Source organism: Epinephelus lanceolatus, chromosome 6 (assembly GCF_041903045.1).
Source record: "Epinephelus lanceolatus isolate andai-2023 chromosome 6, ASM4190304v1, whole genome shotgun sequence".
NCBI lineage: Eukaryota > Metazoa > Chordata > Actinopteri > Perciformes > Serranidae > Epinephelus > Epinephelus lanceolatus.
In genome coordinates, this window is record NC_135739.1 from 9,585,953 (window position 1) to 9,608,470 (window position 22,518).

At 42.1% G+C, this 22,518-nt stretch overlaps 3 protein-coding genes across 3 annotated transcripts; 2 read left to right on the forward strand and 1 right to left on the reverse strand.

Moving 5' to 3' along the window:
• The first annotated feature begins 7,053 nt into the window (after positions 1-7,053).
• On the forward strand, positions 7,054-12,582 carry cpt2 (carnitine palmitoyltransferase 2). Its single transcript, XM_033622868.2, has 5 exons — positions 7,054-7,357; positions 9,570-9,650; positions 9,739-9,845; positions 9,934-11,238; positions 11,915-12,582. The coding sequence occupies exons 1-5, from the start codon at positions 7,188-7,190 to the stop codon at positions 12,241-12,243; spliced, it is 1,992 nt and encodes a 663-aa protein (XP_033478759.2). The 5' UTR covers positions 7,054-7,187; the 3' UTR covers positions 12,244-12,582.
• Positions 12,583-14,930: 2,348 nt separating this feature from the next.
• magoh (mago homolog, exon junction complex subunit) lies at positions 14,931-18,199 on the reverse strand. Its single transcript, XM_033621900.2, has 5 exons — positions 18,011-18,199; positions 17,610-17,668; positions 16,794-16,904; positions 16,064-16,146; positions 14,931-15,148 (listed from the first exon to the last, which is right to left on the reverse strand). Exons 1-5 carry the CDS (start codon positions 18,195-18,197, stop codon positions 15,049-15,051), a joined length of 540 nt encoding a protein of 179 aa, XP_033477791.1. The 5' UTR covers positions 18,198-18,199; the 3' UTR covers positions 14,931-15,048.
• A 1,027-nt stretch (positions 18,200-19,226) lies between these two features.
• Positions 19,227-22,124, forward strand: aatf (apoptosis antagonizing transcription factor). The gene has a single exon (XM_033621898.2). It carries the CDS (start codon positions 19,292-19,294, stop codon positions 20,960-20,962), a length of 1,671 nt encoding a protein of 556 aa, XP_033477789.2. The 5' UTR covers positions 19,227-19,291; the 3' UTR covers positions 20,963-22,124.
• Positions 22,125-22,518: the final 394 nt, after the last annotated feature.

The following is a 22,518-nucleotide window of genomic DNA, read 5'->3' on the forward strand; positions in this document are numbered from 1 at the left end:
CCGAGTGATTCGTCACGTGGTAGGCAGTCCCTCCCTGCACCCTGGCTGACTCGAAAGTGATTCATTGTTCGCACGGACCGAAACGGCAGTTCCACTCCCGGCCTGCAGGCTCGCTGCTGAGCTCAACTGAACTGAGAAATTAACGAATCAGTTCCGGAAGTGATTCAGTTCAGTATGTTCACTCAACAGATTTGTTCTTTTGAACGATTCGTACGTGAACGACACAACACTACTGTGAACATAACTTCAGATACAGTCCTACAAACAGTCCACTCTCCAAATTCTTAGTTTAATTAGTTTGTTTAAAGATGTGATTCTCAAAGTGAGGTCCGTGAAAAGATGGCCCGCAAAGATGAGCTGGTAAGTGAATACCTCAGGCAGCAGGAGGAGGATGAACCATCATGGAAGGACGAGTCCCTGCATGGCAAGCACCACCGTCAGATTGAAGAAGTAGCTGTCATCAAGAAATCCTACCAGTGGCTGGAAAAGGCTGGACAGAAGCACTTATCATGGCAGCACAAGAACAGGCACTTAGTACAAGATCAATAGAAGCAGGGGTCTACCACACCAGACAGGACCCCAGGTGCAGGCTGTGCAAAGACGCTCCTGAGACAGTTCAGCACAGATGCAGACAGGAAGAGTGTACATGGAACACCATAACCAAGTGGCTGGCATAGTGTACAGGAACATCTGTACTGAGTGTAGGCTGGAAGCTCCAAGTTCACAATGGAAGACACCTCCGCAGGTGGTTGAGAATGACCGAGCCAGTATCCTGTTGGACCTCCAGATCCAGACAGACAAACTGGTGATGGCTAACCAATCAGACATCATGTTGATGGACAAACATCAGAAGAAGGCAGAGGTGATTGTGGTGAATCCCGAGTGACAAGAACATTAGGAAGAAGGAACACGAGAAACTAGAGAAACACCAAGGGCTGAAAGAGGAGCTAGAAAAGATGTAGGGAGTAAAGGCAATAGTGGTGCAAGTGGTGATTGGAGCACTAAGGGTTGTGACCCCCAAACTGCTAGAGTGGCTCCTGCAGATTCCAGGTACAACACCTGAGGTCTCTGTCCAGAAGTGTGCAGTCCTGGGAACAGCTAAGATACTGCACACAACCCTCAAACTCCCAAGCCACTGGTCGGGGACCTGAGCTTGAGGAAGACACACTATCCAAAATAGTTAATGGATCACATTCTATACTAACAATTTCTGTATTATTTACATGGACTGTAGACTACAAAAGTTAAAGATGGACAACATGACAGCTCCCCAAAAGTAAAGCCAAAACATCTAGCCCGCCCTTCATGGCTGGCTGCAGTTTAGGTTGTGAATCTAGCCCCGTCTATGTTAGTAGATGGGACATGAGCCAAACTAAAGTCTCAAAGTACATGTCAAATAAATTTTTCTTGAGTTGGTTTCTGTCATTTTATGTAGTTCTTATCACACTGATGTATATTCAGGCGTGACAAAAAGCTCAAGGTGTCGACCTGGCTTTTAAATTTCCCAGGTCCCAATCTGCTCAAGGACTCTTGTGATGTGCCGGTACCCCAGATGTACCTCTAATCCAAGGTGGGGCCTCCTTGGGTCGGACCTGGCTCTGACCTGTGGAGGCATGGACACAGGATCTCTGGGAGTGTCCTGCGGTGTCTGGCACCAGTGCATTGGCGGCAGATCCATTTAGTCCAGTGGGTTGTGGGGTGGGTTAATGGCATGTCCCACAGATGCTCATTCAGATTGGGATCTGGGGAATTTGGAGGCCAGGTTGACACTTTGAGGTCTTTGTCACATTCCTTGGGCCATTCCTGAGCCATGTTTGCAGTGTGGCATGGTGCATTATCCTGCTGGGGGGCCACTGCCATTGGGGAGTACTGTTGCCATGAGGGGGGGGGGGGGGGGGGGGGTACTTGGTCTGCAACGGTGTTTGAGTGGGTGGAACATGTCAGGTGGTATCCACATGAATGCCAGAACCAAAGGTTTCCCAGCAGAACAATGCATTGGAACAAAATAATCAAAGTTATTCACTTCACCTGTCAGTGGTTTAATGTTTTGGCTGATTGGTGTATAGACAGTGCAGGCAGTGCCGTTGAACTGGGGCCCATAGAGAGAGTGGGCCCTCCAACAATACGTTGGGTGGAGAACAGGCCCTTATGAGAGACTGCCACCTTGAAAATATGCCTGTGTTCAAAGACAAACTCTCATTAATTTAAGAAATGTGCCGTTTGCTATATGCCCTCGAAAAATGCAAACCCATCTCTGTCATGTTTATTCTTTCTTTATTTGTAAACAGTCAATAGCATCTATAACAAAATTATATTTTTTTATTTTATTTATGTATTTATTTAATCTTTATTTAACCAGGAAGTCCCATTGAGTTTGAAAATCTTTTTTACTAGAGAGACCTGGCCAAGGTAGCAGCCAATTAAAACATATTTAAAATGCAACCAATACAACATATAATACAGAAATCCGCAATAATACAACAACTATTCAAAAATAGTGGCCTCTCATGAAAAACAAGCACCACATTCTTCATGATGCCCTTAAATTCATTCATGGATGTAAGTTCTTATAGTGCTTATGCTTATTCTATAACTTTAAATCAACTATTCTATAAATCAACTATTAAAATTGTTAAATTAATAATTTCTTATTTTCTTTGGTATTTTCTGTTATATATAGACATGCAATCATGATTGCTGGATAATATCTATGTTGATGTTATCCAATGTCAAGTCTATGACTGTGTGACAAGACAATATGTGCACAACAGCGTGCACTGGAGCCCATCATAACTACCTTACGTCTTTGTGTGGCTCCAAATGAAATCCATCCCAAGGTGGCAGCGGCCACATTCAAGACATTTGGCTTCATATTTGCACAGTGGGAGAGAGTGGAGATGAATTGTCCACTCTATGTACATTCCACAGTCTATGATTATTTAGAATCTGCATTTTAATAAGCCTTCGCTGCACTACGAGCAAAACGCTTCACCACTTCACACTTCTCCTGATTTGAGTGCGTGTGTGTTTATTCACTGATTTGTGCTGATTTAATTTTTGTGCTCATTTCACAGCCAAAGAAGTGAATCAGAGGAAGCATTTTCGTGAAAATGAAGCATAACATACTTCCTATGCACTCTCATGTTTAAGCTACATTATCCAGGGTCACGGGGAGGGGGTCTGTTGCGTTCATATAGTGCTGTAACACAATGTTTGCATGGCTGTCCTGGTTTCCATGGTTTAAATTTTGCAAAAGCAGTGCTGACCCAAGCATGTCTAATCACACAAACCCTTCATTACAGTCAAATAATTGGTTTAAAAAAAAGACACATAACTGTAAATGTATAACACAGTGTTTCCACTGTGATGGAGATAAGCATACATATCAGCATGTGCATATACATAATTGTCCCTCAACAGCCACCCCATACATTTTCAATTTCAGCTGGATACACAAGTTGAAGATTCTCTGCATTGTTTGAAATTCCTGCTGCAATATAGATGTGCAGAACTGTGTTATCTGTCTGCTGCAGGCTTTGCAGAGTGCATAGGTCGGTAAAGTAATGTACACAGAGTGGAGGCTAACATTAGAAAATCCCATCAGTCTAATGGCAGCTGTGCACCAACTCCATCACTCTCCCACCCAACATGGGAGGCCAGGCGATGCTGTCCTGTTATTATAAGATTCTGTCTGGTCTTCTTTCTACAGTGGTTGTGTGGGGGTTGAGCTCAGACCACACAGCTTAGTGAGTTTAAGGCCAGTGATCAGGAAAACACTGCACTCTGCTGGCCAGGAGACCTCATCATAACATATCAGAAATGGAAACTTTTTCTGCTCAGTGCATCAGAGATGTTGAAGGCTGAGTTTGTGAATGTGCTTTTTAAATGCTATACTGTATGTGTCAGATTTAACATGTGCTATGTTAGCATTTAATGTCCTATTGGATGCTGCCTGAGCTGAAGGAGTTATATAACTTCTACATGAAAAATAAACTCAACTGAGACACTATACCTGTGGAGGAATGACCTACTACTTCAGCTCAGCTCTGTGATACATGTGAGAGGACATTAGCTTTGCCCGTATGGAACGTTTCACTCACTGGAACTGGACAGTCTGGAGTCAGAGGCAGAGAGGAGGATGAAGGACATCCTATATAACCCCTCTCATCCTCTCCGTGATGAGCTGTGGCAGAGGGGCAGCTCATTCAGTTGCTGGATCATCCCGCCCAGGTGCAAAACTGAGCGCTCATTTGTGTCCACTGCTGTCAGAAGACAGAGAGGACAGACTGTCACGACACACACACACACACACACACTCCCACAGTGTCTGCCGCATTCAGGACTCTCACATCACTCTCCCTCGTCTTTGACCCTCTGTTGGTCGGATTTATATCCTTTGTTATATATCTGATATATCTTTAAATATAATATATTATCATATTTCATACTTCACCATATAATTATTGTTAATATTCCTTTACATTATATTGTACTATACCATATTGTATTGTTTTTAAATACTATACTGTACCATGCTATCCTATATACCATTTGATATTCTGTTTAACTGCTGTATTATGTTATACTACATCATATCATTACTATCACTAAATTGCACCTTATACCATTGGTTCCTGACCTCAGTAGGGGTCGCCAAAGCTTCATAAGGGGTCGCAAAGCCTTCTTGAATTTAAAGGGTGTGAGAAAACTTTAAGAAAAAAAATATATATAGTGGACCTATATCTCAGACTCAGTGAAGACCTGAACAAAAGCAATATTCACTGTCTGCTAAACAGCCTCGCAAAATTCACAACATGCTTCAAAAAGTATAATCAAACAATAAAAATAAAGGCAATAGAACAATTACAACAAAGCAACAAAAAGAAAGTAAAACATAGAGCAAATACAGGCTACTGAGGCCCCAAAAAGAAAAACACCAGGGAACAAGCACCTGACAATTTAGGGTGGGACAAAGGTCATTTTCAGTTGTTTTTTCAAGTTTCTAAAGAGGCCACAGACTGTATCCCTAAAGGAAGAGAGCTTCACAGTGTTGGAGCCATGGCTTCAAAGGCACGATCACCATTTGTTTTGAGTCTGGAGCGGGGGACAGCCACTAGGTCCTGATCTGAGGACCTAAGAACAAGTATCTCGCAGTGAATCCTGAACCTGATGGGAGGCCAGTGTGGAGAAACTAAAATGGGAGTGATGTGGGTTGACCTGTTGGACTGAGTTAACAGCCTTACTGCAGCGTTCTGGATTATGTGAAGACAGTTCAGGGATGACTTGCTCAGGCAAGTAAAAAGAGAGTTACAGTAGTCCAGTCAGGAGGACACAAAAACATGGATAATCATCTCTAGCTCAGGTCAAAACACATCAGACCTGATCTTTGCAATATTTCTTAGTTGTATAAAACAAGTATGGGTTGATGATTTAACATGATGATCAAAAACAACTGGTTGCTGTACCTCTTATTTTATTCATATTTTTCATTTTTACTTTTCTGTGTATCTGTACTCATCTCTCTTTGTGCTACTGCAACATCTGAATGTCCCCTCTAGGGCTAAATAAAGGCTTATCTTACATAATGATGGTAATGCTTACACTGATGTTAGACTCTTTACCTTTAGTTTGAATGCTTAATAATGTGTTGTTTGTATAACCTAACTGTTGTGTATTTAAGGCTGAGTTAAATCAATATTTGAGCCTTGAGCTGAGCTGGGTGCTCACTCTGCAACACTTGCCCAGGTGACTACAGAGGAAGAGGAAGATTAACACAATTCTCATTATGGCAAAGTATTACATAAATATGTACAACATGATGCACTAAGCCAAATTCATGACAGCCCCACTCTTTGTTTAAATGCTTTTTATAATGAATTTCACCCATACTGTAAATCCATGAAACATATGAGAGCAAAATCAGCAAAATAGCTGCTGAGAAGTGTAAGATTGTACAAATTAATAGTTTGAATGCGTTAACTTTTAGTTTAAATTGAGGACCATTTATATGTATTCTATTTTGTATTATTTATAATTAATCAATTTATTTTCTCACTTTATTGTTTTATTTTAGATGATTTATTTTTACTTCACAGATAAATAATTATTTAGTATATTGTTTATTTTTATAATTTACAATGTATACACTTAAATTTTCTTATTTGTTATTATTTTATTTTAGAAAAAATATTTAAATTTTTATTTTGCTACTCAGACACATACAGATTTTAAACTGCGCTCAACATATCTTCTTGTTTGTGCATTTTATTTATAATATTGTTTATTTTTGTTATTTACAATGTATGCACTCTATTTTCTTATCTATTTTTTATTTTCGCTAAAATATTTTATTTTTATTTTACTACACAGACACATATTAGGATTTTAAACTGTGCTCAACATACCTTATAATTTGTACATTTTATTTGTTAGATTGTTTATTTTTTATTTGCAGTGTATGTACTTTAATTCATTTTATTATGTTATTTTATTTTAGATATAATATTTTATTTTCTCATCTATTATTTTATTTTAGCTAAAATATATTAGTTTCCTACTCAGACACAAAAGGATTTTAAACTGTGCTCAACATACCTTATAATTTGTACATTTTATTTGTTAAATTGTTTATTTTTTATTTGCAATGTATGCACCTTAATTTATTTTCTTATGTGTTGTTCTTTTATTTTAGATATTATATTTTTACTAGTCAGATACATAAGGATTATCATTTTCAATTCATTCAATTCAAATAAATTGAATGAATTGAAAATGTATTCAATTTATTTTAGATACATATTTTTTAAGAGGGGAGGGGTAAAATAAGTCACGTGACAGGTTTTGCCGGTTAAACTTCCTGTTGTTATTCACTGTAATATTTTTCTTTTTGCTTTAACTTACCGTTTAACGTTAACTGTTTCCGGAACAATTCGGGTGCGGGTTTTATGTGCCGGGTACATATTTCCATTAGCTAAACACAGCCCGGGTATCAAACTGATTCAGAAACACACGGGTCATTCAAGGCAACTAGTCAGCTAACGCTAGTTGCTAATGTTAGCTAGCTGTCGTTAGGGTGACGGCGGTGACACACGGGGGTCTACAACGCCGTAGTTTTAGCTTCAGTCCATTAGCTCTAACCGGTTTGCTTCACGTCGACACATCAGGTACCCAGCTTCCGAGCTAACACCATGGCCAGTCTGCTGTCAGTGCAATGCGTCGCCTCTCTGAGGAAATCCGGGGTTCATTTAAGAGCTGCTGCTCTGGGGATCGATAAGAGAAACTACAGCAGCAAATCTGGAAGCGAGTATCTGCATCAAAGTGTCGTCCCATCGATGCATTACCAGAAGAGTTTACCCAGGTGAGTACGGAGCTGAATGGGGAGTAGCTCAAGCACATTGTCTTATGTGTTAGATTATAGCTTTCATTCAGCATAGCTCTGGCTTCATATGAATCTAATAAGAAATAGGAAACAACCTTGGAGATGTCAGGTGGATGTAGAAAGGTGTTCTGAATTAAAGAAGGTGACCCAGTAAGATTTTACATGAATGTAGGTGAAAGTGCACACTTGACTGTGGATCGATGACCACTAGGGGGCCGTGACATGACTAGTATCTGCTAAGATGGATGGATGCATCTATACTATACATGCTATATACATGTGTGAGGTAGATGTAGAGCAAAGTAAATGCTAAGCATACTGTAAAGTTGCAGTTATTGATCAAATCATTTGGAGGAGATGAAAAGTGTATGAGTCCAGGGTGCAAGTGTTGAGCAGGGTTAGAAATTAACTTTTTGTGGCTGGTGAGTAAAACGAATCTAGCAGCCCTGTGCGTAAGCAGTCTCTATAGGCCCCCCGCCCTTCCTCTTGTGATCTATGTCTCTTTTTTGTAATAATGTGAGTTTGTTTTCTTTCCTTTAATTTGGAACCCTATTTGACCTTTCTTAGAGAAAGACATTAACGTTGAGGGCACATTCACACCAGGATAGTCCGGGGGACTCGGTTTGATTGGGCGGGGAATGCCAAAAAATTTCACACTGCACTTTTTAAAGCGCACTAAAATGCCTGGACAAAGTCACACAGTTACAACAGCTGCTCATTTGGGGGCGGTATTGCCTGAAACGATGCGGCATGTGTACAGCACCTTGTTCAGCCAGTTTAAATGTAGTTAGGGCACAAATTACCTAAAAATAATAAAACTGTAAACTTTTATTCCAGGCTTTTCCAGGCTTCACCTCCCGCTGTTTAACCAGGAGGTCATAAAGAGGATGTGAGGTGTTTTGCATGATGCACAACAGAAAGATAGAAAGATAAACTTTATTATTCACTTCAGTTGAAATTTAGCTGTGGCCTCTCTCAAACAAAGCAATGGCACACACAAATAGAATCAATGCTATTATAAAATAATAGCATTCATCCTGTGTTAAGAGCCTGTGTGGCATCGGACATAAAGGACTTCTTGTCTATGTTCCAGCTGGTTCTTAGGACCCTAAATCTACAGCAGACAGGAGCAGCTCAAACTCTGACTGTGATGGATGTGAGACTTCTGGAATTATATGTTTGGTAGAGTTGTTTCTGTTACTTGCCAGTCACCGTCCCTGCAATGTTAACAATCTTGGAGAGCTTGTTTGTGCTCTTTGCACTCTCCCCACCATGCCATCATGTTAAATGATGAAATGCTTTTGACCGGACCTCTGTATGCCCCAGACCTCAGCTTCCTGATTAAAAAAGAAGCACTGATTAAATCTCTTAAAAATGCTCTCTGAGTTGTCATTAAACATTGGGGCCTGATCAATAATTGTGCCCAACGTACTTAAAATGTTCTGCTTCTCTACGGGCAGGTTATTGAGTGTGACAGGCAGTATGTGACTGTGAAGTAGAGACAAGGTGATTAATGAACAACAAAAACACAAAATACTCAGAGGGTACATGAGCTGCTGCATCGGGCTGCCACTCGAGTGGCACCATTTTCTAATAAATATATATAATATCCAATAAATTTTAGAGTAACTGGCTGCTGGATGCCATTAAGTTAAGTCACTAAGCTGAGCTGGAATGCGAAGCTTTTGATTTACTGGTCCATCTACGTCCCAACCCTCACCTATGGTCACGAGCTCTGGGTAGTGAGCGAAAGAATGAGATTGCGGATACAAGCGGCTGAAATGAGTTTCCTCTGTAGGGTGGCTGAGCTCAGCCTTAGAGATAGGGTAAGGAGCTTGGACATCTGGAGGGAGCTCGGAGTAGAGCCGCTGCTCCTTCATGGTGAAAAGGGTCAGTTGATGTGGTTCGGGCATCTGATCAGGATCCTCCTGGGCGTTTCAGGCACGTCCCACTGGTAGGAGGCCCCACGGTAAAACCAGAACACACTGGAGGGATTATATATCTCATCTGGCCTGGGAACACCTTGGGGTCCCCCAGGTAGAGCTAGAAAGCGTTGCTGGGGAGAGGGACGTCTGGGCTGGATGGATGGATACTGTATGCGCTGTTCACAGTATCTTACTGTACGTATTACAGTAAAATACTGTTCAGATTACAAAAATTGGTTACAGCCTACTCTTGTTTTATTGTTTAGGCTCCCTGTACCAAAGTTGGAGGATACTATCAGAAGATATTTAGCTGCCCAGAAGCCTTTGTTAAATGATGACCAATTCAGGTAAGACTTCACAAGAAAATCAACCTTTTAATTTCATTATTTAAAACTTACTGTAAATACTAACTATCTGAATCTTATAAATCCAAAGGACAACAGAGAAGCTTGCACAAGAATTCCAGAGTGGTGCAGGAAAACAGCTGCATGAGGAACTGGTAGCGCAGGACAAAAACAATAAGCACACAAGTTACATCTCAGGTGAATGTGCCCCTCTGACGATCACCATCTGCATCTTAAACGCATACAGCCTCTAATTATTCTGGCTAAATAACTTCTATTCTTTCAGCACCCTGGTTCGACATGTATCTTTCTGCTCGCGACCCTGTGGTGTTGAACTTCAACCCCTTCATGTCCTTCAACCCTGACCCTAAGACGGAGTACAACGACCAGCTCGTGCGGGCAACCAACATGGTGTGCTCAGCAGTGCGCTTTATGAAAACACTGCGAGCCGGAATACTGGAGCCAGAGGTTTTCCACCTCAACCCAGCGAAGAGTGACACAGACGGCTTCAAGAAGTTTATCCGCTGGGTCCCGTCTTCTCTGTCCTGGTATGGAGCTTACATGGTGAATGCGTACCCCCTGGACATGTCTCAGTACTTTCGCCTCTTCAACTCAAGTCGGATTCCCAAGAAAGGGAAAGATGAGCTCGTCACTGATGAGAAAGGGAGACATCTCCTAGTTATGAGGAAAGGCAACATGTATGTGTTTGACATTGTAGACAGGGATGGGAATTTGGTGACGCCTGCAGAAATCCAGTCCCACCTTAAGTACATTCTGTCTGACCCGACCCCGGCGCCTGCCTTTCCTCTGGGGGTTCTGACCAGTGAGAACAGGGACGTGTGGGCCGGGCTCAGGGATAAACTGGTAGCCGCTGGAAACGCAGAGGATTTACGGATTGTGGACAGCGCCATTTTCTGTCTCAGTCTGGATGATGAAAGCATGAGGGACCATATCCACATCTCTCACAACATGCTGCACGGTGACGGCTGCAACCGGTGGTACGACAAGTCCTTCTCCATCATTCTGGCCAAAGATGGACAGGCAGCCATCAACTTTGAGCACGCCTGGGGCGATGGCGTAGCTGTTCTTCGCTTCCAGAATGAGGTTTTCAAAGACACAACGCAGCAGCCACTGGTACACCCGGGCTCTGCTCCTGCTGCTGTGGATTCAGCCTCCGCTGTGCGCAGGCTGCAGTTCAAGCTGGACAGCGAGCTGGAGAATGGCATCAAAAAAGCCAAGGAGAACTTTGACTCGGCTGTGTCGAAGCTCACCATCGATGCCATGGAGTTCAAGAGAGGTGGCAAGGAGCAGCTAAAGAAGAGCAAGTTGAGTCCAGACGCCATTGCCCAGCTGTCTTTTCAGATGGGTTTCCTGAGGCAGTATGGACAGACAGTAGCCTCTTATGAGTCCTGTAGCACGGCGGCGTTCAAGCATGGCCGCACAGAGACCATCCGGCCAGCCACCGTACACACAGAGCGATGCTCACGTGCCTTTGTTTGCCAGCCAGGCAAACACAGTGTGCAGGAGCTACAGGCCATGCTCGGTGAATGCTCCAAATATCACGGGCAGCTCACCAAAGAGGCAGCTATGGGTGTGTATGAGATATTTCTACATCTGTTTAAAGAATTACAGTTCCTGATACCATGAAATATTCAAAATACTGTCCCTACAAGTGTATTTTTGGGGTCTGCCCCGAATATTTTTATTTACACTGTAAGATAACCCTTCCCTGTTGGTAGCTTTTTAAGGTGCTTTGGCAATTTATTAACAGGAAAGAAAATCAAGAGTTAACTTAAAGGTCCAGTGTGTAAAATTTAGGGGGATTTATTGGCATCTAGCAGTGAGGTTTGCAGATTTTAACCAGCTGAAACCTCTCTCAGGTAGAATTCCTCCAGTGTTCATTGTCCAGGAGGTTTTTATCAGGAGATGATTCATAAGCAGAGGTCTCTTCCTCTCCAAAACAAATGAACCCAGTGATTAAAACCAGTAAAACGCCAAACAAAGCAGTTTCACAATAGAAATCAATGTTTTTCTGATACTGTTTGATGTATTGGACAAGGGCCACTGGCCTAGCACCTGCCAATGTGTGCTAAACTTGTTCCTCTGATATCTTAAGATCCAGATGTTCAGGAAGTTTTTAACATGAGCTGAATTATCCACAGAGGTCTCACTCTCTCAAAAACAAACTGACCCTGTGATTAAAACTGGTGACAAAGGGAGTGTGTTTGGTCTGCTGTACTAACCACCTCTTGTATTTCTTCCTCCAGGCCAAGGTTTTGACCGTCACCTGTTTGCCATGCGATACCTGGCCAATTCAAAGGGCCAGACTCTGCCCAGCCTGTACACAGACCCGGCTTACGCTGCCATCAACCACAACATCCTCTCCACCAGCACGCTCACCAGTCCAGCTGTGAACCTTGGTGGCTTTGCCCCGGTGGTACCTGATGGTTTTGGTGTTGGCTACGGTGTCCACGACGACTGGATCGGCTGCAACGTGTCCAGCTACCCGGCTCGCGATGTGCACGAATTCCTGCAGTGCGTCCACAAGTCCCTAGATGACATTTTCACCGTCCTGGAAGGAAAGGCGCTCAGCTAAGAAATGAGTGCTTGTCATCAGCATAGAGGAATACATGTTTGATTGTATGGAACAGTGACCAGCTACCAAACTGCTGACTAACTTCTCTGGACAACCATGCTGAAAGTAATAATAAACAGTAATACTAAGGTTTATTTGTATAGTGCTTTGAAAACCAGTGTTGCAAAGAGTAACCCAGCAGGCATAAGGAAAAAAAGGATTACTAAAAACCATAAACACCCAAAATGTAAAAACAATGAGTGAATTTAAGCTTACAGTAGAGCTGTGCAAGATTCAAGTACAGCATCGATAATGATGTCGTGTAACTCAGTAGTTAAAGATTAAAAATAAACCGAAAAATTATGATGAAGGCTTGTGATAAAGATAAATCTTCAAAAAAGTGAGATAAATGATATTTTTTGTAAACCACACAAGAAGAAACAAGGTGCTTAAATCTATTTTTTAGTAATTAAGTACTGGCAATGTAAGTTGGGACTTGATGTTTTCTTTGAAGGAGTTTGGATATTACTGTAGATATAAAACCAGTTATGCCTAGAAATTAAAGTTTGTAGTGTCAGCCCTTGACTGGGAACTCAAATCATATCTGTTGTACAGTGAAAGCACGATTGAAAATAGAATATGGGAGAAAATGTTAGTTTCCCACTGGCTGTCTAAGACATCTGCCTCATCAGTCTGTACCGTGGCCTAATGTTAAGCATTAGCTGTTTTTTTTTTTTGTCTTCAGTTTGCAAACTGCAGGTGACAAGGGTTAGAGTGCTGATCTTATTTATGCTCATCAGATGTGGAACTCTGCAATACAGATTAGAGAGTCAAATTATGTGCCTTATCTGAATGTTAATTTAAGAGCACAACTGTCACTGTAAGAACTTGTATTTAATTTCTCATGATTGTTTTGTCATTTACAGCCTTATTGTTTGAATGTATTTGGCAATAAAACTTTAATTTAATCCCTTTTGTATGATTACAATAACATTGTGTCTTGTCTCTAAATTTAAAGGGTTTTGTGGGTCTGTGAACGCAGCACTTTGTGGAGTTTGATAAGCAGGGTTGATAATTGATCAGCTGATCCGGTCAGAGCTGATCAGATCAATGGACCAGAGGAGCAGCTGCAGCCGAGGCTAGTGAAAGCTGATCTTAAGAACCACTGTAACGAATGGTTAAGTTTTATTTTCACTGTGCCGGGTGTTATGCTGCTCTGCGCCCTGAGTATGGTGTAGTGACTAACCGAAATACACTGCCTGGCCAAAAAAAAAGTCACCACCAAAAAAAAAAGGTCATACACTCTAATATTTCGTTGGACCGCCTTTAGCTTTGATTACGGCACACATTCGCTGTGGCATTGTTTCGATAAGCTTCTGCAATGTCACAAGATTTATTTCCATCCAGTGTTGCATTAATTTTTCACCAAGATCTTGCATTGATGATGGTAGAGTCTGACCGCTGCGCAAAGCCTTCTCCAGCACATCCCAAAGATTCTCAATGGGGTTAAGGTCTGGACTCTGTGGTGGCCAATCCATGTGTGAAAATGATGTCTCATGCTCCCTGAACCAGTCTTTCACAATTTGAGCCCAATGAATCCTGGCATTGTCATCTTGGAATATGCCCGTGCCATCAGGGAAGAAAAAAATCCATTGATGGAATAACCTGGTCATTCAGTATATTCAGGTAGTCAGCTGACCTCATTCTTTGAGCACATACTGTTGCTGAACCTAGACCTGACCAACTGCAGCAACCCCAGATCATAACACTGCCCCCACAGGCTTGTACAGTAGGCACTAGGCATGATGGGTGCATCACTTCATCTGCCTCTCTTCTTACCCTGATGCGCCCATCACTCTGGAACAGGGTAAATCTGGACTCATCAGACCACATGACCTTCTTCCATTGCTCCAGAGTCCAATCTTTATGCTCCCTAGCAAATTGAAGCCTTTTTTTCCGGTTAGCCTCACTGATTAGTGGTTTTCTTAAGGATACACAGCTGTTCAGTCCCAATCCCTTGAGTTCCCTTCGCATTGTGCGTGTGGAAATGCTCTTACTTTCACTATTAAACATAGCCCTGAGTTCTACTGTTGTTTTTCTTCGATTTGATCACACCAAACGTTTAAGTGATCGCCGATCACGATCATTGAGGATTTTTTTCCGGCCACATTTCTTCCTCGAAGACGATGGGTCCCCACTATCCTTCCAGTTTTTAATACTGCATTGGACAGTTCTTAACCCAATTTTAGTAGTTTCTGCAATCTCCTTAGATGTTTTCTCTGCTTGATGCATGCCAATGATTTGACCCTTCTCAAACAGACTAACATCTTTTCCACGACCACGGGATGTGTCTTTCGACATGGTTGTTTAGGAAATGAGAAGCAACTCATTGCACCAGTTGGGGTTAAATAACTTGTTGCCATCTGAAAGATAATCGCCCATGCAGTAATTATCCAATAGGAGGCTCGTACCTATTTGCTTAGTTAAATCCAGGTGGTGACTTTTTTTTTGGCCAGGCAGTGTATATATTCATTCCATCAGCACACCTAATGAATGGTTCAGCTCCAAAAACAGCTAATCAACTGGGGCAGGCCACAAATAAATGAGTGTGTGGGAAACCCTGGACAATAAAATTCTAATTTAAGTCAGAGAGTTGATACCAGAAGGGAACACATAGAGAAATATTAGGAGTAGCTTGGACAAGCAGCAAAATTTTCTCACCGTTTATTTAAAATAAAAAAGTTCCACCAAAAGCAAATGTACAAATGCGGTAGTACAACAACAGAAATACCAGCGAAAGCAATTAAAACTGAGCAAAATCCGTATTTAGATGGGCTTGATCTTGAAGTGTAGACCGATGAGACTGAAGACGAGACATTTCAGATCTTGCACAAGGTAGTAGAACACACGAAGACCTTCAGGGTCCCTGAAACACAAAGTTAAAAGTTAAGTCCTGTTGTCAGTGAAAAATATACTTATTTATCATTTGTTAGGATCCCCATTAACCGTGCCATAAAGCAGTGCTTCCCAACTGGTGGGTTGCAGGTTCGTTCTGAATGGAGTGTGTCTAAGTACAGTGAATCTCTGGTACAGAGCTTTTATTTTGAAGCACTGTAGATTGAGTGACTAACATACATCTGTTTGACAGAGACGGCTAATGAGCTCAATGACATGGTCAACCGGCAGTATAACGCTGAATATGTTAAACTGTTTGGACCTTGAACTAATAAGTAAGGAGAAATCTAGACTAGTTGGGAGTCACTGCTCTAAACAGGAAGTCTTCCTGGGGTCCACATTTAAAAATATACATTAAACATTACAGTCAACACAAACAGCAAACACAAGACACATTAATATTCATGAGAAAAATTTGCACTGGTGTGTGTGTATGTATGGACAAATACTGAACACTGAAAACACTGACTCAACATATTTCCCAGTAAAAACTACAAATCCTCAAATGCATTGCTTCCTACAAACATGATGCTCCAAGATGTTTGCTTTTCAAACATTGATTTCTGTGTAAATTTAATCAACACAGGAAAAGTTTTCATTGCTCTATATGCTACTGTGCCTTTAAGTACATCAGCGTTTGCCTTGGAGAGTGGAAACTGGCAGTTAGAGCTCATGTGCCGATCGAGCATACAGCCTGTTGCAGCTGGTGCTGCTCGTTACCCAGCTTCCACCTGGGGATCAGTTAAGTATTTCTGATTCAGTTGCCTCTTTGGTGGCATATTTATGACTCTTAATTGTCTTTTAATAGACTGCGTAACTTCACACGTTGGAAGTAGGAGTGCAGTGATCAGACCAAAGACCCAAGAGTCCTGGATGAAGTACTCACTTTGACTGGTTGACATCAATCAAGGAGCCAATTTTGGAAGTTGTGAATGAAATGTGCTCGTCGCCAATGACGATTTCCAGTTCCTGTGAAAATTTGGACAAAAACAGGTAAGTTATTTTTAAGTCTCTACAAACTTTTTGGTCAAAGTCATCAATGAATAGTTGATTTACTACAGTGCAAAATCTGTGAGCTCTCAGACACGATGCCCATGTGATCACCATTAAAAGAAATACCAATGGGTTGACCAAATTTTGAAAGGTGGACTGCTCTGTGTATGCCATCAAACTTTGTGACACTTTTGATTTAATATTAGGGCATGATATGGTCAAAGCTTTGAAATGTTTGGTCTATGGAGTCACTATTTTGAGCACAAAAAATAAATACATTTTGTGACCACAGCAAAAAACCTTTTCTAATTAGGTCACAAAATCTGAGAGGTCACAGAAAGCAATGAAGACACGTGCATGATGGTACACAAAACACTGACATACACTGATTGGTATTATGGCACCATTACATCAACAGTTTCACAAGATAAATTTGCAGTTACGTTACTTCACATGGGAGGTTATCCACAGAATATTATATTTCCAAAACTTTCAATTATTTTTACTACTTCCATAGTGTTACAGGCCTGGAAAATGTGATTGTGAAATCCCATGACACATTTCTAGGTTTTACCATGACTGTGGGAGCCCTGTGATCACAGATGGTGATTTAAGTCACAAACCTGTCTGCCAACTCTGTCAGGAGGCGGCCACAGAGCGTCGTCTTCCTTGGTGATTTCACTGTCATCGATGATCCTCTTCAGCTCCTCCATCACACTTTTGTGTACATATGCCTGGGTTGGTACACAAAACAAAGAAGGACAGGGTTAAACTTTGTGAATGTTTAAAGCTGGGCCACACATTTATAACATCGAACTGACGTGAGCACCATTACATCTCTGACATACTAATTATTTCACTATAAAATGCGAGTTCTACAGTATGTGGGGACGCACACTAATATCGGAACGGAATCGGCCAACATGCTTTTTCTTATTTTGCAATACATACGTTGAAAGCACTGTATTTCATGTCTCCATCTGCTGGTGGACCATCATCATGAGACTATGCAGCATACTATGATTTTAATTCCATTACAGAGAAGACTTTCATCTCACTAAAGTTAGGTGGGGGAAAAAAGTGGCTATATCTATGTATATTGGTACCAGATATTGGCCAAAAAAATCCAGTCTTGTGCACCCCTAACAGTATGTGCTGTGTTTTCACTGAGAAATGATGAGTCTCTGCTTGGCTGATCATCATAATCAAGTCCCTTAATGAATGATCACAATCCCCCTTGTTGCATACAGTCCTTCATTCAAGCACTTCAACATCTTAAAGGTAAATTAAAGACATCATCTTTATGTAACAGTGCCATTAGTAAGTATGGTCTGAATGGACTGCAATGAAAGAAACCCAAACAGCATGGACTACAAATGATTCATGGCTAACTTTAGTTGCTCCAACAGTATTTTAATAGTTTCATAAACACACTTTACCTCTTTCCTGATCATGACGTCATTCTTGTAGTTGCTGTTGTTTGCATACCTCAGTTTACCTGCAAGAAAATATTAAAGTTACAGTTTAAATCTGAAACAATGCATCACTTGTAACACAGCTCGTGTGTGAGTTACCATCCATACAGGTCATACAGCGGTTAAACGCTCGGAGACTAATGTTTAATCCATTAGCGCATTTGTAATAAATATTTCAAAGGTACTTGCTCAGTCCAAACATAAACTTTTATCATTTATAACACAGAGGAAACCAAAGAGATCATTTCGCGCTCGCAATTCGTTTTGAGTTCGCTGCGGCCTGTTAGCCGCTACCGGGTGGCTAGCTACATTAGCTTAGACGCAGGAAAGCTAACACATTCGTATTAGCGCCAAATTAAACTCACCGTCAGGTCTGAATTCAAATTCCAGGAACTCGTGTCCAAACTTTCCCTTGTGTCCAACATAATACCTCAAATAGAAGTCGCTTGTTGACATCTTTACTCTCCAGAAAGCACTTCTTTTTTGGTGAGGTCTGAGGAACGAAACTCGGCTAGCAAGAGCAACCCGGAGCCTCGCGACACTTGTGCGCATGCGTGCAGGGTCTCAACGTTTCGGGGACTTTCGCGCCCCGAGATTTGTCTGACAGGAACCTTTTACTACATGTGGCTTACTATCCATGGATTTATTTTACCATTAATTGAATATATTCATGCACAGTTTTAGACCCGACATTTCCTCTGCATGCACTTTCTTTAAATGACATTTGAGTCAATATATTGTTTTCTGCATTTAGTCAGTTACCTGTTTGACACAAACTACCTCATTAATCTGTGTAAATGTACTTAAAATAGTATCATAATCAACTTTAAAGGGATAGTTCAGGTCATTTAAAGGAGGGCTGTGTGGGGTACTTATCCATAGTCGGTACATTACATACAGTAGATGTCAATCTGCACACCCCTGGTTTGAAGTCAACTTTATTTATATAGCATATTTCATATGGAAAACATAAACCCAATGTGCTTAAGATACATCATACATGACAAACATGAGATATCATATAAGATAATGAAATATTACATATGTATAAACAAGCAGGACATGATAAAAACAACAAAATAAGGTTTTATTTTCACTGCCACCAGAGTCCGTTGAGAAAACCCGTAATTTTACCTTGCTGAACACACGAGCTGCTGTTGTACCGCTGCTTCAGTCAGTTACTTAGTCTGTCTTATTGTGTGACTTTGGTGTATCTGAACTAAGCCGTTTAAATGCGAAAGTCACAAAATATCTCAAACAAATAAACTGAATGAAGCAGCAGTAGACCAGCAGCCCCTGTATACAACAGTGTTAAATTACCAGTTTTCTCAATGGAGTCTGGTACTGAAGAGAGCGATGAAACTGCTTAATTTTTCCTTTCAAAATCACTACCTGACATTAAAGTAAAGCAATGAAAATACTCTCAATATAGCATACACTTAAACTGATATTTTTTTTTTAGGTAGGACTTCTTTAAGTGGCTAAAATTTGTTTCGTTGCTGACCAAGCTCAGCCTGAAAGACGCTACCCAGGGCATTACTATTAAAAAACTCTTGGTGTCGTCGCATTTTAGTGACGTCATCCGTCTCCGCACTAAGAAACGGCTCTGGCCGCACTCCACGTGTGGTTGTTGTAAACTTTTAACCATGGCAGGCTCGTTTTCTCAGGAGCTCGAGGACTTGTTGAATCCTCAGCCGAAATTCGCAGATCCGGAGGATGATGATGACGAAGCGACCAAAGCCAGAGTGATAGAGAGGTTCACCGAGGAGGACGAGGAGGAAGATGGTGTCGGCCTCAGTGCCCTGCGGAAGCACAACACATCCCTGCTGTCAGACACGGACAGACGGTATGTGGGGAAGAAGGTGTCCCGTAAAGACCTGCTGATGGACATTGAGGGATCTGGTGGAGAGGAAGATGAGGAGGAGGAGGAGGAGGAGGAGGGGGAGGAAGAGGAGGGCAGCATACAAGAGCTAGAATTAGATGAAGGGGAGGAATCTTTGGGTGATGAAGAGGATGATGATGAAGAGGAGTTGGTGGGCAGTGATGCGCAACTAGATGCTCAACTTTCATCTAAGAAAAGCGGTGCTGACGTCACTTTTCCTCAGGAAGTGGACTTTCTCAAAATGACAGAGGGCATGGATGATCTGGGAGTGAGCGAAGATGATAATGATGATGACAGTGGCGAGGAGATTGAAGGCAGTGATGAAGATGATGAGGATGAAGATGAGATGGAAGACGACGACGATGATGATGATGATGATGATGATGATGAGGGAGCTGTTCACACATTTTCTCAGGAGAAAGTGGACGAGGAGGTCGAGAAAGGGAAGGCTGTGAAGAACCAGCTGGCCTTGTGGGACAAACTGCTGGAGGGCCGAATCAAACTCCAGAAAGCTCTGGCGACCGCCAACCAGCTCCCGCAGCCGCAGACCCTCCCAGAGTTCAAGAGGAGAGGCGGAGCGGAGCTGGCGGGGCAGCTGAAGAACACCCACAAGGCTCTGAAAGCTCTCCAGAGATCCCTGCTGGAGCTGCACGATCAGCTGCTGCACCAGAACGCAGACACGAGGACCATCGCTCTGGGGGAGGCAGGAGCTCAGGGTGACGACGAGGAGATCGACAGTGATGAGGATGAAGAGGTGTCAGTGCAGGAGCGTGGGGCACCTAAACGAAAACTGGAGATGGCGGAGTACCCGGACTTCATGGCCAAACGTTTTGCAGCGTTCCAGCCTTACCGGAACGCCACGCTGCAGAAGTGGCATGACAAGACGAGACTAACGATGGGCAAAAGCAGCAAAGGTTTCGGGGCATTCGACAGAAACATTCTGACCCAGGTTGAGCAGGTGCTGCTGGACAATGAGAGGCTTGTGCGACGCACCCAGACCCGGCGCTCTGAATACAGAGTCCTGGGGAAACCAGAGGCCTCTGCTGTCACCTCTGAGACCGCCCCTGCAGACGGAGAGGAGGCGGAGCCGCAGCTGAAAGCAAACACACATCTAAAGGATCTGGACGAGGACATATTCGACGACGATGATTTCTACCACCAGCTGCTCAGAGAGCTGATCGAACGCAGGACGAGTGCGGCGGACCCCAATGACCAGGTGGCCATGGGCAGGCAGTGGCTGGCCATCCAGAAGCTGCGCAGCAAGATCAAGAAGAAGGTGGACACCAAAGCCAGCAAGGGGCGCAAGGTCAGATTCCACATCCACAGCAAGCTGGTGAACTTCATGGCTCCTATCGACCACAGCTCGGTGAGCGACGAGGCGCGCAGTGAACTGTACCGTGGCCTCTTTGGACAGAACTCCACAGTCAGGGAGTGACGTGGAGGAGGTGCTCATATAGAGGACACGCTTAAGTGTCGGGATGTGAATGAAGCCTCTCCGCACATCGTCTGGAAGGATGGCGAGCAGCAGTTTGTGTTTGGACAGAGACTGAGTCTGCTCCCTGTCAGCAGAGGCTCCTCAGTTACGCTGAATATGGAGTCACAGGGCACACACAGCTCTTCATTTATACCTTTTATACCAGTATGTGTTGCATAATGAGCAGTTTGTGATAAAATATGCAATACATATGAGTGTAGGGCTGCAACAGTTATTTTCATTATTGATCAATCATTTTGTCAATAAAATATCAGAAAATAGTGAAATGTTTAATTTCCCAGAGCCCAAAGTGACGTCTGCTAATGATGTGTTTTGTCTATCAGTCCAAAAATCCAAAATTATTCAGAGAAAAGAATCTGTTCTTCTAAATGATCACAATTAAGAAACATGAAATCAGATTATCAAAAAAGCTGCCAGTTTTCTGTCGATCAGCTAATCGATTAACTGACTAATTGTTCTACATGCACAATGACTGTTAAGTGGATTTGAAGGGGGAAAAAATGTCTCATAATTCAAGTAAAGTGTGGACTTCAAATTACACGGCCTTTCTTTTTTTTAAATGGTGAACTGCCCTAACAGACATGTTGTGACCCAGTTCCACACCTCATACAAACTATATTAGGTACACTTAGTTTTTCCAGTTACAAGAAATCAGTGTACTGTGTTATACTGACAGGAAACAGGAAGTGATATCGCCCTGTAGAATTGCAGGTTTAATCTGTCACTGCCAATAAACTTCACACAGAAACACATCAAGTATCTCCCGATTAGATTCATTTCGATATCGGTTCGATAGGGGATATTTCAGTTGAATACCAACTTTTGCTTGAATGTGAAAGACTCTCAGAGAACTAATACTAATACCGTCTGTCCTGCATCTCTCTCTGTCTCTTGTGTCATACGGATTACTGTTAATTTATCATGTTGATCTGTTCTGTATGACATCTGTTGTACGTCTGTCCATCCTGGAAGAGGGACCCCTCCTTGTGCTCTTCCTGAGGACAGAGGGAGGTCGTATGCTGTAAAGCCCTGTGAGGCAAATTGTGATTTGTGATATTGGACTTTATAAATAAAATTGATTGGAATATTACAAGGAATTACTTTGGAGAAAGAATAATAGAGAATAAAAGAATAAATTCAGAACCGAATAAACACTGAATATTTCATAACTAAAAAGTCACAATATAACCTGAATATCTCACTGGAAACAAATCTAAAATGTCAATAAAATACATTTTATTCCTGACATCATCATACTGAGTGAAGGCTGCTGCAGCATCGTAATATAATGACTCCAAAACATAAAACGTCAGAGTTTCTCAATACTACAATCGTTAATAAATTAGTGCTGGGGCCCGTTTGCTACCGGCGAGACTAACGGGGTTAAAGCTTCACACATCATTGAGCAAAATCCTGTATTTAAAGATCAATCTCGCATTTTATGAATCGATATCGGGTCATTCAAATGAAGATTGATTTGAATCGTATGAATCGAT

Coding starts and splice junctions, on each gene's coding strand:
- cpt2 (XM_033622868.2), top strand. CDS start 7,188: ATGGCCAGTCTGCTGTCAGTGCAATGCGTCGCCTCTCTGAGGAAATCC. Junction 7,358..9,569: donor TACCAGAAGAGTTTACCCAG/GTGAGTACGGAG, acceptor TTTATTGTTTAG/GCTCCCTGTACCAAAGTTGG. Junction 11,239..11,914: donor CACCAAAGAGGCAGCTATGG/GTGTGTATGAGA, acceptor TTCTTCCTCCAG/GCCAAGGTTTTGACCGTCAC.
- magoh (XM_033621900.2), bottom strand. CDS start 18,197: ATGCGCACAAGTGTCGCGAGGCTCCGGGTTGCTCTTGCTAGCCGAGTT. Junction 17,669..18,010: donor ATTTGAATTCAGACCTGACG/GTGAGTTTAATT, acceptor ATTTTCTTGCAG/GTAAACTGAGGTATGCAAAC. Junction 16,147..16,793: donor CTGACAGAGTTGGCAGACAG/GTTTGTGACTTA, acceptor AAATTTTCACAG/GAACTGGAAATCGTCATTGG.
- aatf (XM_033621898.2), top strand. CDS start 19,292: ATGGCAGGCTCGTTTTCTCAGGAGCTCGAGGACTTGTTGAATCCTCAG.